A 17379-nucleotide genomic window follows, 5' to 3' on the forward strand; every position below is an offset into this window, starting at 1 on the left:
AGAGACTGTGGACCTGTCTGACAGATTACTGATGATGATGATGATGTACTAACTGTGAGACAAACCTAGCAAAATATACCTACTATCGTGTCATTAACGAGTGTCGCACAAAGAAATAAGGTATGTAAGGAAATTTGGAAGCCATACCTCATATTTCATTTCTCGCTTTCATAAATAGGAGACGTGAAGTTAAAAGAAAATCTTCACTGCAACAATATTTCGCGGAATTTAACAGGACCGAATTACCGGAGAACTTGCAATAATTCAGAAAGTAATGTATCTGTTCTGCTACCGTCGTTCTCAAATATGTTCTTAGAATTTCGCCACATTTTCGAATTATTTACTCTATAGTAAATAGTAAAGTAAAGATGTTTCTGTGCTTAAGTTATTAAGCACCAAGCTGGGAGACTTATGCAGGAGTGGAAACATAACTCCACCATTCTTGATTTCCGAACTTATGGACGTGATTGATTAGCTTCACGCCCCAGCCGCCTTATTTCCGAGGAAAGAGACGCCTGTACCCATTTTATAGGTAGTTATTTGGGCCCCAGTGTCGATCTGGAGGCTGTGGCGGAAAGAAACATCTCTTGTCCTTGCTGGGAATCGAATCTGGCAGCTCAGACAGTAGCTCGTCACTATACCGACTCATCTATCCCGGCTCATAATTAGATTCATTCAGAATAATTTATACCTAATGGACAGGAAACAAGGGGGTGGGGGAAGGGAAGCTACTCAGTGAGATCCTTCGTAACTTCCATTCCTAAAAAAATGATCAGGAATTTAGTGAGGCATGCAGTACATACTGGGCGGATGAGTAGTCATAGAATAAGAATGGAGCTGACAACCTGGGAGACTTAAGCGCATGTGATAGGATAGCTAATTCTCCTACTCTCCTTTGATACGAAACGGACCACATAGAAAACACAAAATTTATGCGGGACATCCATACTACCTGTTACCTAGCAAAGATAGGGAGGGACACGCAGATACACTGACACATATAAAGCAAGATGATCTCCCATAATCCTTAAAAATTGAGGGGGATATAAACGTACAGATAGAAAATTCATAATATTACTTGTTTATTTCTTTTGGATTCACTACTGAAACTTTTTTTTAATACGCTTATTTATTGGGATAGACTTTGAAAGATTCTGACAATGGTGTATACTGTACTTCTTTTGGCTTATTTTGGACTTCNTATCCACCTGAAGACGGAGACAGATCCAGTCTCCGAAACGTCGTGGTTTTTTGTCTTTTACATACCAGACGATGGGTGAAGTCCAAAATAAGCCAAAAGAAGTACATGCTTATTTATTGTTTGAATTTGTCTCAAGTGATACCGGCCGGCCTTGAGGTCTACGTTATGTGCCGCTTCGGTAGCGACAGTTTCACAGTAGGACTCCACACCATGGGAGGTAGTTTCGTCTTCAGAGAAAGCTGAGTCTGCTTGTCAGCGCCTCACCTTCTTTGTGTTATATATCAGTTTAAAAGTGCGCCGGGGAATAAACAAAGGTGATACAGGAAACGGAACAGAGTACGTGTGAGCCACGGTCATGTTTCCGTCTGTGAAGTTCAGTGAATGTAACGGTTTAGGATTCGGTAACTCGCCCAGTTGTTAAAAATAGTGGGCGGAGAATTCAGCGAGCAGCCATCATGATATCGCTACGTTAATGCGGAAATGACGCAGAAGGGGAAATACTGAATGATTGAAGAGTTATATCTTCTTTGACACAAAGCTGTGTAGTGCGTTGGGGAGGGTGGAAACAACTTGCTACATCAATCAGGCCTGTTTCTTACTTGGCTCATTCTTCGACCCTGAAGATGGAGGCATATATTCCTCCGAAACGCAAATAAACAACGTTGTATCTATTCATAGTCATCGCTGAAATCATATTTTGTGTTCTTTTCTCTTTTTGGGCAGTTCACAAATCTAAAATTGTGCCTATTACCTTCGCCAGGTCTGTATATATATATCAGGGTGCAGTGATTTGGGAACCGTTGGAGGCATTATTTTTAATTTATACTGATGGGTTTTACTAACATCTGTCGATACATATGCTTTCGTTTGTTAGTGAACTACACTAGTGGGCAAGTTGGAGGTAGCAAATTGGAACTCTCGCCAGAGACAGTAGAACTACAGGAAGTGGCGACCCTGTCTTCTGCGAGCTCTGGGTCCCACAGGCCCTGTGGTTAGCAGCTGGTGAGGGCTCCTTCTCAGGGTTACGTGACGAATAGGCAGGATACGTTAGCTATGGTAGGCAGCCCGTCTAATTTTATAAAAGTTCTAGTCCCTCAAAATGGGCCGGCAAGACGGTAAAGCTATCCTTGTAACCGGCCGTGAAGGCTCATAGGGTTGTGAGAGGTCGAGGCTCCCACTTTTTCTAGATAATCGGCTCACAGATGGCGGTCAGGTTTTCAGTCTTAACCGCCGGCCGCCCTTTACCCCGATGAAGATCCCTGGTACTCATTTCTGTTAGACGCTGAGTAGATCCCAGGTTCACAGTGCGGTTGGAAGAATTAGGTAATTTAAAAAATCCAATGATTTCATCGGGAATCGAACGCGCGACATTGCGGCTTGTAGTGCAGTTCCTGGTAACCTGGTCAAGTAAACACACAGTTACTCATAATTCTCGAGGATGCCAGGAAGACCAAGGAAAAGATGGTTTTATTTTTCAGGACGAAACGGGCTAACATGCTCAACCCTTGCAGATGATGATGATGATGAGTAATGGACAAGTTAATGAAGGCGTGAATGCGTCTCAGCGCAAATGTGACCCACTAAATGCTTTTAGAAGCGAGATGTCATGAATACAATTCGTAAAAAAAATAAAATGGTTTAAGCCCAACACACCTTTTCAGTAAATCTGATAGTATTCGAGACAATGTAAACAAAAGAAACGGAACGCTCTTATATTAACTAACTTGTAAGAAGTGAGAGCCCTCACTGCAATGTGTATCAAAATAGTGGTCGCCTGAGATGTGACGCCGTGGCCTTTGGTAGAAAGTAACAACATTTCGGAGGAACATGTTTTCTTCGTCCTCCCTTCACTGTGAAGGCGTAGGCTCCAGTTTTTTTTTATTGCCAGTGGGGTGGGACTAAGTCCCTTGTACTGCGGCCACTTCTGGCCTATTGTACCAGCCCCAGATGATAGGTGAGGGTGATTGTGGAGCAATTGATGGAATGAAGATTGGCAGGGGAAACAGAAGTACTCGGAGAAAAACTGCCCCAGCGCCACTTTGTCCACCAGAAATCCAACTTGACCAGACCCTGCATCGAACCTGGGCCGCCGCGGTGGGAAGCCAGCGACTAACCGCTTGAGCTATGGCGCGGCCCCTAGGCTCCAGGTTACTTCAATAGTACGTATCTACCAAACTATACAGTAAAACACATTATCCTGACAGCGTCGTTAAACAACCAGCTTGAAATAAAACCACATCTCAGACGAAGGCAACTTTCATTTCTCCATTTGTTACAATTCGTTTCCAGAAGACGAGTGGATGTAAGTCAGTTCCTTTGTCTTTCAGTTCAGATAATTTGTCAGGACGTAAAACGCAAACACATTACAGTTGCACGGGGGGGGGGGCAGCCTAACATATCGTGGAGACATGAGGATATAGCAACTGAACATCACACACGAAATGTAGTCCACAATTGAAATCTGAAGGTACTTTGTGTTAGTTCCTTCATGCATTCGTAACAACCGAGGTACAAATTAATGCTCACAGCATGATGTTTGTGCGAGGAAACGAAATATCTCAGTAGCTTTAGCGGTAACTTCCAAGAACCAGCGACAACATGAATCTGCTACTGACGCCGAAGACCCGTTCTGCTATTCCAATGCAGGCACGTGGGCAAATAATTGCGCAGACAGGTTTTGTCGGTAAACTTGAAGGAAAGAGACTGCTCAGGAAACCCAGGTGCATACGACAGGATCATTTAAAACTGGTAAGAATAATATTGTTACGTATCGACCCACTGCCAGGCAACGCCCACAACACACACCCGACCAACAACACAGGAGCAGTGTTTTCTATGTTGCTAGACCGTTCTGTTTTTATTTAAAACACAATGCTCCGGAGACTGGAATTTGTCTGTCTTCGGGTGGAACCTACTTAGTGGGGCCCAATCGACACACATAGTCCCTAATCGACAAATGATACAAAATCCGTCCCAGGTGCAAACAATATATATTATATGTCTTTGATTTTGTTCTCCTCTACACTACATGTTTCGGCCTCTAACGGCCATCATCAGGTGTATACTCTTACGTTACTGTCACACTGAACCCAGTCTAAAATTTAACATTTAAAAAACACATTGTTATTTTCTTCGTATTATCAACATCTACCTCGTTGATATGTGTCTTGTATGTAGATTATTTTGCACACGTCAATTTTGGTTTTTCTGTACTAGCACTATAAAATCTTTAGTTCTAATTTTAAATCCTTTAAAAATTTCTCTAAATTTAAAATTTAAAATTTAAAATTATTAGGGTTACTCGCCCTATGTCTAAGTGCTGCAGCGGCTAGTTCTTGTTTCCACACTGTACAGGTGTTATTCTGTGTAGTAATTGACGTGTGCAAAATAATCTACATACNTAGTGCTAGTACAGAAAAACCAAAATTGACGTGTGCAAAATAATCTACATGCCAGACAGATATCAAAGAGGTAGATGTTGGTAATAACGAAGAAATAACAATGTGATTTTTAAATGTTAAATTTTAGACTGGGTTCAGTGTGACAGTAACGTAAGAGTATACACCTGATGATGGCCGTTAGAGGCCGAAACATGTAGTGTAGAGGAGAAGAAGATCAAGATCGCCTATTACGCGAGCGCTACGTTACCTCTACGGGCCGCTGGGGAGGTATGGGTCAACATGTCACAATATATATTGTTTGCACTTGGGACGGATTTTGTATCATTTATCGTGTAGAGTGCAACAGGATGCTTAAATATAATATAGTCCCTAATGTTGGTTCCATACAAAGAATTGGTCTCTTTAGTGATGACTTCCGTTCTCGTTAGTTAGTTAGTGTCTGCTCTCTCCCTCTGTACATACCCGACAAAATGACGCTGCAATAACCCCAGCTGTGGGCAACTATGAGACACTGTGGCATAACCGAGTGACCGTGTATTCATATTTACATTTAATGTGAGAGTTACGTGCTGATATGACAAACCTTTCTCTTGTTGCGGGCCATGCGCTGATCTCGCGTGTTCTCTGCCTCTCCTGGGGTCTTCTTCCCCCAGACCTCGATGGCTATCCTCGTGTAAGTGAAGACCAGCACCAACAGTGGTACCACGTACTGCAGCAACATTAGCATCATGCTGCAACAGAAACAAAACGTATTATTTCATACAATTTCTTTATTAAAACTGTCACAACACAACTATATCAAGGTCCGTGCCTAGTTTCGCTCTGCTACATGTTTCGACTATCAAAAGCCATCATCAGGCAAATACATGGCTAACATATATACACCACTGAACTGCAGTACTAATAAAATTAGATACAATATTATTAATTATTGGAGTAAAAATACAATAAATTAGATTATATAAAAGAAAATTTATATTATAAAACAAGAATAAAAATTATTCGAGTGATTCTTTACATCACCGAGTCAGTCGTTCGTTTTTGTGACTTTGTTGTGTTCCCACGGACAAATTGGAGTATTCTATATTTTGTGTATATATAATAAACTGTTTTGGAGGCTGGTGATGTAGATGTAGTAATATTAATGTTAATTATTTAGTCGGTGCCTCATTTTACACAGTATTGTCCGTTCTGTAGGGAATGTAAACGGTATTATTTCATGTTGAAGGCAAGAAGTGAAACGTGTTAAAAGTTACTGCTAATGCAGACCCAGTGGAAGAGTGGTCACGCAGTAAAGACGACATATGAATTGAAGATATCTGAAACGAGGGACGAAGTATGAGAATTCTTTTCTCCAGTATAAATAAATTCCATCCGTTCTTTAGAACTATAAAACACATTATTAGGAAGATCTAGAAAAAAAACAAATATATACTATATATTTATTGCATTATATGAATCCTAGTGTTGTACGTAAAGAAAAGAACATTTTATTTATTTCATTACGAAGGCCCAGGAAAACCAGATGGGACTGAAATTAAATGGGACACATCAGCTGCTGGTCTATGCTGATGATGTGACTGCACTGGGAGATAACTAAGATGTCATAAAGAAAACACAGGAACTTTAATTGACGCTAGTAAAGAGGTTGGATTGCCAGTCACGGTAGCCGAGCGGTCTAAGGCATGCACTGTCTTCGCTCGCTCGGAAGCCGGGATCGTGGGTTCGCATCTGCTTCCTGTGAGGTACGAACTGAATTCTTATATATTATTCTTATACACTGCCGGTCACGGTAGCCGAGCGGTCTAAGGCATGCACTGTCTTCGCTCGCTCGGAAGCCGGGATCGTGGGTTCGCATCTGCTTCCTGTGAGGTACGAACTGAATTCTTATATATTATTCTTATACACTGCCGGTCACGGTAGCCGAGCGGTCTAAGGCATGCACTGTCTTCGCTCGCTCAGAAGCCTGGATCGTGGGTTCGAATCCCACTCATGGCATGGATGTTTGTGTGCGTTTTTCTGTGTTTGTCTACAGGTAGAGGCCTTGCGAAGAGCTGATCACTCGCCCAAGGAGTCCTACCGAATGTGTAAGATCTAGTAAACCGAAGTGAAACGGAGAGTTTCGTGGAGGTAGGCCTAGGCCCAAATTGGGGCTGTAGCGCCATAGAAAAAGAAAGATGTTAGATTAGAAGTAACCGCAGAGAAATCTAAGTATATGCTGCTGTCCCGTCACCAGAATGTAGGGCAAATTCTGACATAAACAGAGGTAATTAATTTTTTTTTAATTTAGCTTTGTGGGGGGTGGAGTCCAACTGGGTCCACTCGGCACGGCGGTCACTGATTATCCTACTGTACCTGCCCCCGGTGATTATGATGATGGAGAATTTGGTGGAATGAAGATTGGCAGGGCATCTACTGTCTTCGCTCGCTTGGAAACCGACATCGTGGGTTCGAATCCCACTCAGGGCATGGATGTTTAGTTTCTGTGTGTGCGTTTTTCTGTGTTTGTGTGCAGGTAGGGGCCTTGCGACGAACTGATCACCCGCCCAAGGAGTCCTACCGAATGTGTAAGATCTAGACAACAGAAGTGAACCGAGAAGTTCATGGAGGTAGACCTAAGCCCACTGTGGTTTAGTACCGAGGGAAGAAGAAGAAGACTGGCAGGGGAAACCGAAGTACTCGGGGCAAACCTGCCCCAGCATCACTTTGTCCACCACAAATCCCACTTGACCAGAACCGGGTTCGAACACGGGCCGCCGCGGTGGGATGCACAGCGACTAACCGCTTGAGCTATGACGCGGCCTATAAACATAGGTAAGAGATTCTTTGAAAATGTGGCACAGTTCAGATATTTGGGGACAAATGTAACAAATCAAAACTTGATTCTGGAGGAAATGAAGAGGAGATTGAATCCGGGGTCAAGAAGCGTGACAATGTAAAGGCACTGACTTGTGGGGGTAATGTCCTCCCAGCAGCGACTGCGGTCCTTATGCTGTCTTCTGTGACGTAGTAACGTTACTGCACCGTCTTTAGAGCCGAATTGAGTCAATTTGGGATAGCGACAGTCTGTATACAGACTTAACTTGGCACTTTCCTTGCCTGAACGGGGTCAACCTCTTTCTGTGTTCTAAAATAATAGCATTTTCATTTGTTTGTCTACTCCCTTCTCGTATCTCCAATGTTCTTTGACCCACACGCGGTGACCTGTTTGCTTCCCAACCCCCTTACGTATATATAACGATATTTTCAAATTGAGATCACACACCATGAAGAAGGAGGCAGCACCTTCCTCCGAAACTGTGTTACCTACCTTCCATGCTACATGGTATCATTCCAGAAGGCTCCAATCTGACCACTATCGCGTAATTTGGCTAACACTTAAATGTCGTGCTGTTAAACATCGTTCTGAGGTTTTCACAGTGGTGGTTATGAAGAGCTGTCCGCTGAGAGCCATCCGAAGTTTAGGAAGAATATGTTGCCTCCATCTTCAGAGTCGAATAAGACAAGCAGAAACTTGCTTTTCACCTGATTTGACGTTGGTTTCTTACTTGCTTATTCTCCGATCCTGAAGGTGGAAGCGATATATCCCTCCGAAAGCTGCCTCCGTAGTCTAGGGGTAACGTTCCCACCTCATGACTCAAGGTACGCGGGTTCAAACACGGCGGAGGTTGTGGAATTTTTAAGGGCGGAAGAATTCAAGGAACAAGTCCTCCGGGAGGGACTTTAAGCCGTGGGTCCCGTGTCGTAGCTTTACGGCACGTAAAAGAACCTCATGTCTCAAGGAGACCTCTGAGCCAAATTTGTAAGGACATTTCCCGCCCAACAATAGTCTCTAACGCCTCTGCTAGATGGGGTAAGCATCTACATACAGCTGAGCCAGTAGAGGTCGAACTCGCTGGCTTAGTCGGGACTGATGGCACGCACCAGTACCGGTAGGGTATAGAGACTGGTAGAATATCACAGGGGGACGTACAATAGACCACTGGTCGCGGTGCATGGGGAAACCCACCCCCTCCAATAATAATAATAATAATATCCCTCCGAAAATTCTGTTTACTTTCAACAGGCTACATGACATTACATCCCAGAATATAGAACTCTTCTCTTTTCAATATAACGCATTAAAATAAGACGTAATTTTCTCCTACATGAATCCAGCGTACTTTTGTATCTATTAGTGCTACACAGTTTATCATTACACAAAGGCACTGAAGTGAGAGATGGGACCCAAAGTAAAACAGACAAAACGAGGTTTTAATGAAATTCTTTACTTTCACAGAGGGTTCCAAGCGCCCTAATGCTTACTAATAACTGTGCAACGAATGTCAATTATATGGTTTCTATTTTAAGTAGGCGCAATAATACAGATCCATTAGCTGATTGCACAAAACGGACATCAACGCGCTGGAAGCAACACAAATGAGATTTATACGACAGCCACTGAATACGAAATACAGTCACAAGAGAAATATTCAACGTTCTTACAAATGTTGATTTTACAAGCGAAAAGTACCCAAAGAAAGCGATACGAACAGAGTAAAGTCAAACAGAATACCAAAGATGAATTGGAATATAAACTTTCAGCTTACATTTTCCAAATTATTACAATGTTCGTTAGTTCGAGAATAATTTTTTTTTTTAAATTGAACGTTTGAAGAGTTCAGGATGAATTGTATTTCCCGCTCTGTGGTTCAAAACTTAAATTACTTTTCCATCCACTCCTAGGTCTTCGTCATTTCCATTGCACCTGGAAATTTAATTTACAGATCATGTCTTTTTTTTTAATTCAGTCTAAATGTCATTTCCATTGCAATTCATACATTTATATCGTCAAGTGATTATATTTGTAGCACGGAGTATCCTCCCCATTAGTCTAATTAATACCTTTTCCACTTACGTGTAATCCGTCAATTCGTAAAATGACGGATTTGTGCGTAAGATTTTTGATTCTCACAGCGACGGTTATAGAGGGTTCCATGTTCTGGAATATAGGGCCGTGTAGTCGGCCGCGCCATAGCTCAAGCGGTTAGTCGCTGGCTTCCCACCGCGGCGGTCAGCGTTCGATTCCGGGTCTGGTCAAGTGGGATTTGTGGTGGACAAAGTGGCGCTTGGGCGGGGTTTTTTTTTCGAATACTTCGGTTTCCCCTGTCAATCTTCATTCCACCAAATTCTCCATCATCATAATCACCCGGGGCAGGCTACAACAGGACAATCAGTGGCCGCCGTGCCGAGTGGACCCAGTTGGACTCCACCCCCCAATATGCGAATTTAAATAATGGGTGTAGCTGGCTTGTCACCTGCTTTGACGCTGGTTTCTTGCTCGGTTTAATCTTCGACCCAGAAGACGGAGGCTACACGTTCGTCCGAAATGTTTATTTTTTGTTGTCGATAAGCTCTGACTAAAATTCTCACGTTGAGAGAACACTGAATATGTTTTCATGTAATCAACACGCATAAATGTATAACCCCGCTGAAAAGCGTTTAATTATTCCGGGTGTAAAACTTGGTTTCTCAATCTAAAGAAAGGACATAGATTCAGGGTCTACAAGGAAAGTGGGCTGAAGAGAGTAAGTGCTCCTAGGAATGACAGCAGACTGGAGGAAGTTATAGCGTGGAGATTTCCATAAAGTAAAGCTATCCCTGTAACAGTCCGTGGAGGCCCATAGGGTTGTGAGACGTCGAGGTTTCCGCATTTTCTAGACAATCGGCTACATGATGGCCGTAAGTTTCTCAGCCCTACGCGCCGGCCGCCCTTTACCCACACGGAGATTCCTGGTACTCATTTCTGTTAGAGACTGAGTCAAACCCTGGGACATAGTGCGGTTGGAAGGATTAGGTCAATGGAAAAAAGAATCCAATGACCACATTTGGAATCGAATCCGCGCCCTTCAAGCTTCCAGCATAATGTCTCAACAAACTGAGCCACCACGTGCTTCCCTGGAGATTTTCATAACTATTATTTTTAATTTTCTGTGGGTTTTAAGGGAGGAACACAGAATGAGGGTGTTTGACAACAGGGTGAGGAGAATATTTGTACAAAAGAGAGATGAAGTGACAGGAGGTTGGAGAAAACTGCATAATGAGGAGCTTCATAACTTGTACTCTTCTCCAAGTATAATTAGAAAGATCAAGTCAAGGAGTGGGACTTGGGCTGGGCATGTAGCATGAATAGGGGGAGAAGAGGAATGGATTTAGGTTATTGGTGGGAAAGCCAGAAGGAAAGAGACCACTGAGAAGACTAAAACATAGGTAGGTGGATAATATTAAAATAGATCTCAGATAGATATGATGGAGTATACGGACTGAATTGATCCGGCTAAGGACAGAGAGCAGTTGTGTTTTTATATTATTTTGATGATGTTTCTAACCATTCTAACGTCTTCAATTTCACTCTACCCTTACCTGAGGAGAGAGGGCGAAGCCTGGGAACCTCTACCATAATGAAGCTCTTTCTTTTTCCTCTCCTCAATAAAGTGTCCTTCATTTCTTCCATGATTTTTCACTTTCACCTGTTCTTCTGTTATATTTTAAATCAATCTCTCTCTCTCTATCTCTTCTTCCGAATTACTGAACTCCAAAATAATCAGAAAACTAAAATTTCATGGCCCTCACATACAACGTTTTGCAAAACGAATATTAACAAGTGCTTACTTTGAACATTCAGGCTACTGAGTACTGCATAGCACAGGAGCTCGCCAGCCTAGTTATTCTTGGCTTCGGGCCCCGTCAGGGCTCATGACCAAAATATTTTCTTCTTAGACAATTTATATATTCAGAAATAGGGCCTCCCCTTACACGAGAGGAGATATTTTGTTTCTGAGTAGGCTCCGCATTGGTTGCATTGTAATTTAGCACGAGTGTACCTTCAATCATACAGCGTCCAGGTAAGGACATTTATATTTCACGGGCACCAAACGTCCTTCCTTAACTCAGAGACGATTGGCTTAGATTTTATTTGATGTTGTCAATAATTTTCAAGTAACGATGCCGTAAATGCTTGTGGATTTAACAGAAGCTGCCACAGCCAGAAGAGTTCAATCACTGACCGCCCACGCTATGAATAATTAAGTTTTCCGTTATATACCTATATAAACACACATGAATCGAACAAATGGAATATTCGAACAAAACGATTTCAATATCTGACTAAATACAGCTAACCACTTACCACAACGTTGTGTGGTAACATGTCCGACAGGCAGAAATGAAATAAATTAACCTTGTGTCAGATTTGAGTCTGTCACAGCGGTGACTGTGAGGAGTTTTATCTTCTGGGATATAAAGCTGTGTAGTGCAGTGAACCTTGACTGATGTTTTTGTATAACATCTGCCCTGATGCCTACTTCATGTTGGTCTCTTGCTTGTATTATTCTCCGACCCTCAAAATGGAAGAGATGCGCCCCCCCTTTCACCGGACTACACTTGACTATGTCTCAGATAACAGAACCATAACAAGGGGTGGGACTGGCTTTTCAGAAATACGAATAAGCTCCTGACCAACAGAAAAGAACGGCCAACATAAGTTTCTGGAATTATGTAAAGATAAGAGTTTCTCTTCTTTCGTGTGCTCTCTCTGGATGTTTGACTCCTGGTCTGAGATAACTTCATGGGGACCGAACACGGATCACCCTCACGGACAGGTGATTGTCCTCTGTTATTCTCTGTTGTCACGAAACGTGTGACAATCTCCGGGCAACGTGTTGAATTATACAAGCGTATTCGTTGCTGCGTAAATGTGTTTCAGCTAGCCGTTTTCTAGCAGCAGACGTCTGCTGTGCTACTCTGACTCACACCTCCGGCTTTCAGGCGTCGTGCCATGCTCCTCACTTTCGTGATCCTATAGACAGTCGGTAGGACACCTTCGACGGAGGATTAGCCTCTCTCAAGACCTCTGCCTATATACAGAACGACGCAAACACAGAAAAAACACACACAGACATCCATGCATCAAAACCCACGATCCCAGTGTTTGAGAGGGGCGAACAGTTCATGCCTTAGACCTCGAGGTCACTGTGATCGGTATATGCTCCTCTATGTGCCACAGAATAACGAGTCACCGGTCATGTAGACTCTATCGGACACGCTTGTGACTTGTCCTCGAGTGGTATTCGGTTGGGATCTAGGCCAGAGCACCTGTTATCCGTAGTTTTTCTCAGTTCCTCCAGGAAATTGTCGGTACAGTAATACAGCAGTTTAAGCCGCGCCACTGCTCAAGAGGTTAGTCGCTGGCTTCCCACCGCGGCGGCCCGGGTTCGATCCCGTGTCTGGTCAAGTGGGATTTGTGGTGGACAAAGTGGCGCTGGGTCAGGTTTTATCCGAGTCCTTCGGTTTGCCCTGCCAATCTTCATTCCACCAATTGCTCCACAATCACCCTCACCTATCATCTGGGGCTGATACAATAGGCCAGAAGTGGCCGCAGTACGAGGGACTTAGTCCCACCCCACTAGCAAAAAAAAGACAGCAGTTTTCTTCTTTAAGGTACCTTGAAAAATGTGTGTTCGCATGCTGGTTCGGTGCCACCCTTGTCCCATCTGACCTCCTGTACTCCCACTAAGTCTAACTTACATTTTGATACGTCTTTTGCAACTGTCATTAGCGAACCTCTCCTACACAGAATACTTACATTCCACGTTCCAAATCTTATGCCAATTTTCTTTAGTTCAGGCCGTTTATCTAAATAATCCGTCCACGTAGAGGTCCCTTATGACATTTCGTAACAATCTTGTTTTTAAGGCGAGGAGTTGTTAGCCCCACTCGCAACTCCCAAGCTGGAGGAACACCCATTGTCGGCTGTCCGCGAATGCTTGTTCAATATATTCGTAGCTACCTTCCATGTATGGAAGTCGTCTCCTTCATCCGCAACCTGAAGACGCGCCAGGGTGCTGAGGAGAATATTTGGACCGAAAAGAGATGAAGTGATAGGAAGTTGGAGAAAACTGCATAATGAGGAGCTTCATAACTTGTACTTTTCGCAAAATGTAATTAGAATGAAGAAGTCAAGAAGGATGAGATAAGCAGGGCATATAGCACGAATGGGGCGAAGAGGAATGCATCTAGGATATTGGTGGGAAAATCGGAAGGAAAGAGACCACTAGGAAGACAAATACGTAGGTGGATGGATAATATTAAAATAGATCTTAGGGAGAAAGAGTGGGCTGGTATTAAGTGGCTTAATCTGTCTCAGGATATGCACCAATGGACGGCTCTTGTGAACACGGCAATGAACCTTTGGGTTCCATAATACGCTGGGAAGTTCTGGAGCAGCTGCACAACTGGAGGCTTCTCAAGAAGGGTTCATGGAGTTCGAAATTAAGTATCTTGAAACTTGAAGATAAGAATTTGTACTTCACTGTAAGGTTAACTTATAGATTAGAATGAAAATACAAATTCGAATAATGTCTTTCTGTTGAAAAACTGAGCACTGAAAGGGTTAAGTTGCTATGTGGGGCGCTCCATTATTACGGTATTTGTACTCGGTAGTTTCGTAGTGGCCCTGGGGAAATCACACACGCTGTGCAAAAACTGGTTAATTACAAAACTTCATGATTAACTGTATTTTTATACAACATAGGCGTATGGGCCTTCACAGAAATTCAGTAGGCAAGTGCAGGCAAACGTGTACATTACACCAGCGTTTCTCAAGCTCGCTCCTTCAGGACTTCTTCTTGTATTACGTCATATTTTCACACCGAATTACTGGGATTTTGGACTTTTTTCATAGTCCAAATTCTAGGAAATAGAAAACACGAATTTTCTATTTCCTAGACTTCCGGACGATGGGAAAAAAATAAAAAACCCAATAATTCTGTGTGTTATCCACCATCGTCAGAAGCCGTTGGAATCGAGTCATATTTTATTGGATATGACCGTCTCACGTGCTACATGTAAGAACACCTTATCCTGGGTTCTAACGCCTCACATTTCGGAGACAGCCCGATGTTTCGGAGGGATATACCCGCTACAAACCTAGTATCGAAGAGTGAGTCAAGTAAGAAACCAATCGAAGCAAATGGTGAGCTGAGCTCGTTGTGCTTGGCTCACTCTTCGACACTGAAGTTGGAAGTGATATCCTTCGAGGGAGAAACTACCAGCAGAATATTATTCTCGCGTTCTACTACGTTAGTTATAGGCTGGTAACCTTTCTTGAATACATTTACTCCGTTATATAATTCTATGTTCTTGTTCTTACTGATCCCCGAACATTACAGAACACGACGCTTTATTGTATTCTCTATGGTAACGCTCCCGATAATATGGAGTAATAAGTAAATTTGCTCTAAGTAGGTGTCTTGAGTAGAGAAGTCATCCAGTGATGATAGTCTGACAGGCCCTGTAGAGAAATGGTGATGGTTTTAGTTTCCGTCATCTGTAGGTTGTGGTAAGTGAGACTGCCACTGTATCCTGTCTTCTTGCATTTCGTGGGTGGCTAATTTCTACAGCTTGTCTGTTATTGTGTCCGAGTATGCTTTGATGGTAGAGTGTTGACAATCTATGTAGTTGTGTGTCTTCTATGACAAATGGGATTTGTACATCATTGTGGATAGTAAAGTTGGAGACATACCGAGATGCTTTAGTTACTGAGAGCAAGAATTTGGATTATTTTTGTGTTTGATGGTTTTGTACAGCCTCATAGCTGTCCATATGGATTTTATTATGCACTTATGCAGTAGAAGTTTGTTTTCTATTGATAGCTTTGGTTTACGGCCCAAAAGCCAGGACATTTCTAGTAGTTTTAAAGCTATCCCTGTAGCAGGCCGTGAAGGCCCATAGGGTTGTGAGGCGTTGAGGCTCCCACATTATCCAGACAAAAGACTCAAAGTTGATGGTAAAGTTGTCAACCTTATGCGCCGGCCGCGCTTTATTCCCCAGGGAAATTATTTAATTAATTTCTGGTACTCATTTCTGTTACACGCTGAGTCGACCCCAGGGCCATAGTGCGGCTGGAAGGATTAGGTCAACTGAAAACATCCAATGACCTCATCGGGACTTGAACTCGCTATATTCCGGCTTGTAGCATAGTGCCTTTTAAGTTGAGTAAGAAAAATTAGTTCTAATTTTAATGAGTCTTTCAGTCTAGGCGCCACTGTTACAGCAAATGTGTTGCTGAAAATTGTAAATCCATTGTATGTAGTGTCACTAGAAATATAGTGAAAATAGAAAGAATATAGTTCCATGTGGGGGTCTATTATTGTAAAATTCATGAGATGGAATTTGAAGTCCCGCAGAAACAAATTTCTCGATACATAAGCTTAGGCCAGGGACTATTACACAGCGGCAACCAGCTCTTGAGATAGCACTGGAGTCAGTGGCGGCTCCTTTCAGGGTACAGAATATTCCTTGTAAAAGTTAACACTCAGCTATCCAAGTAATATTCTTTCGAATCTGAGGTTTTCACAATGGTGTCCTTGACGACTCCTGTCTTCTGGGATATGAAGCTATTTAGTCCGATTAAAGTCAACCGATGTTTCGGAACAGCATATAGCTTCCATCTTCGAGATACAAGAGGAAATCAAGCATTATATTAAGATGAAAAAGCAGAGCACAGCTCTGATCTTTACCATAATGAAATAAGTTACCATTTTACCCTGTCCTTAACCACATAAATCCAGCCCAACTTGTCAAACACTATTACAAAGATCAATTTTAATATTATTCTCACATCTCTGCCTAGTCGTGGCAAGTGGTGCTTTACCTTCAGGGTTTTCATCCAAAATTTACATGTAAGTAGTTATTTCCCGTTCACAAATCGTACCATATTTACAGTTTTGCTCTTGCACTGTATTGTTGGTATTTGGCCGTCAACACAAAAATAAATAAAAATAAAAGAATCGAACTGCTCATATTTGTCTTATTTAATAGTTGCTATACGTTTCGGTCCGCATATGGGACCACCTTCAGGCAGTCTCACCAAACACGTCTCTTGTTACTGAACTGTCTTAATATGGATCCATATCACTGCCACTCATCACAATCATATAATGCGCTCAACCGTCAAGAGGTTGCAATAATTTTTCTACTTTAAAAATTTTTCAAAATTTAAATTTAAATTATTTAAAATTCTCTCTCCGTTGAATGTAAAATTATGTTTTTCTGTTGTCCCGCGTTGTAGGTCGTCGTTCTCCAGGGGTTCGGTCTTGTAGTATAGTTAATAGAAGTTATTCACGATAATGCTATTAGTTCGTAATTTGTCCTGCGTTATCTTCTTCGGTAAGTCTTCGAGATTCTTCTTTCGTTTAAGGTGTACTGTGTGTTCCTTCTGTGTGCGCGTTTATATCGTATCTGTTCCTGGTTACAATGTATCCTACTGCAGGGCACGAGTCATCTCCGGCATATGCTGCACATCCACAGAAGGTTCCAACCCCCCCCCCTCACCTTGGCCTCTTGCACCGCGAAGCACCTAACGAACTCGAGAAAGAGTGGTATTTTTCTGGTACATAAAAACAGTGGCCGCTAGCCTCAATCAGTGTGAGCTTAGAAGCTGAGTGCTGCGTTCCTGGGTGTTAACACAGCGTGACGAAAAGCAAGCAGTGATTACCCCATGCTGGCAGCAACGAGTTGGGTTAAACAAGAGACTGCAGCGGTGTCCAGCGGAATAGCAATGAACAAGTACACTTCGACGTCAAGACTGTAAGTGGCACACTGTAAATAACTGTTCCAAAAAAAAAACACTACAATCCTGTCACGATTGTGAGTGACTAAAGACAGTGGTTGGGTTGCAGTTTGGATTTACTGAGCACTTTAACACACGACTCGTGACTACACTTAATTACAGCGCCA

The 17379-nt window shown here is 42.6% G+C and overlaps 1 protein-coding gene across 1 annotated transcript in view; it reads right to left on the reverse strand.

Annotated features, from left to right (window-relative positions):
* Positions 1-5164: 5164 nt before the first annotated feature.
* LOC111871743 (RYamide receptor) overlaps positions 5165-17379 on the reverse strand; it is a 50314-nt gene continuing 38099 nt past the window's right edge. Inside the window, exon 3 of the mRNA XM_023865045.2 lies at positions 5165-5333. Coding sequence (XP_023720813.1) covers positions 5165-5333 — 169 coding nt within the window. The remainder of the gene's footprint in view (positions 5334-17379) is intronic.

Source organism: Cryptotermes secundus, unplaced genomic scaffold (assembly GCF_002891405.2).
Source record: "Cryptotermes secundus unplaced genomic scaffold, Csec_1.0 scaffold602, whole genome shotgun sequence".
Taxonomy (NCBI): domain Eukaryota; kingdom Metazoa; phylum Arthropoda; class Insecta; order Blattodea; family Kalotermitidae; genus Cryptotermes; species Cryptotermes secundus.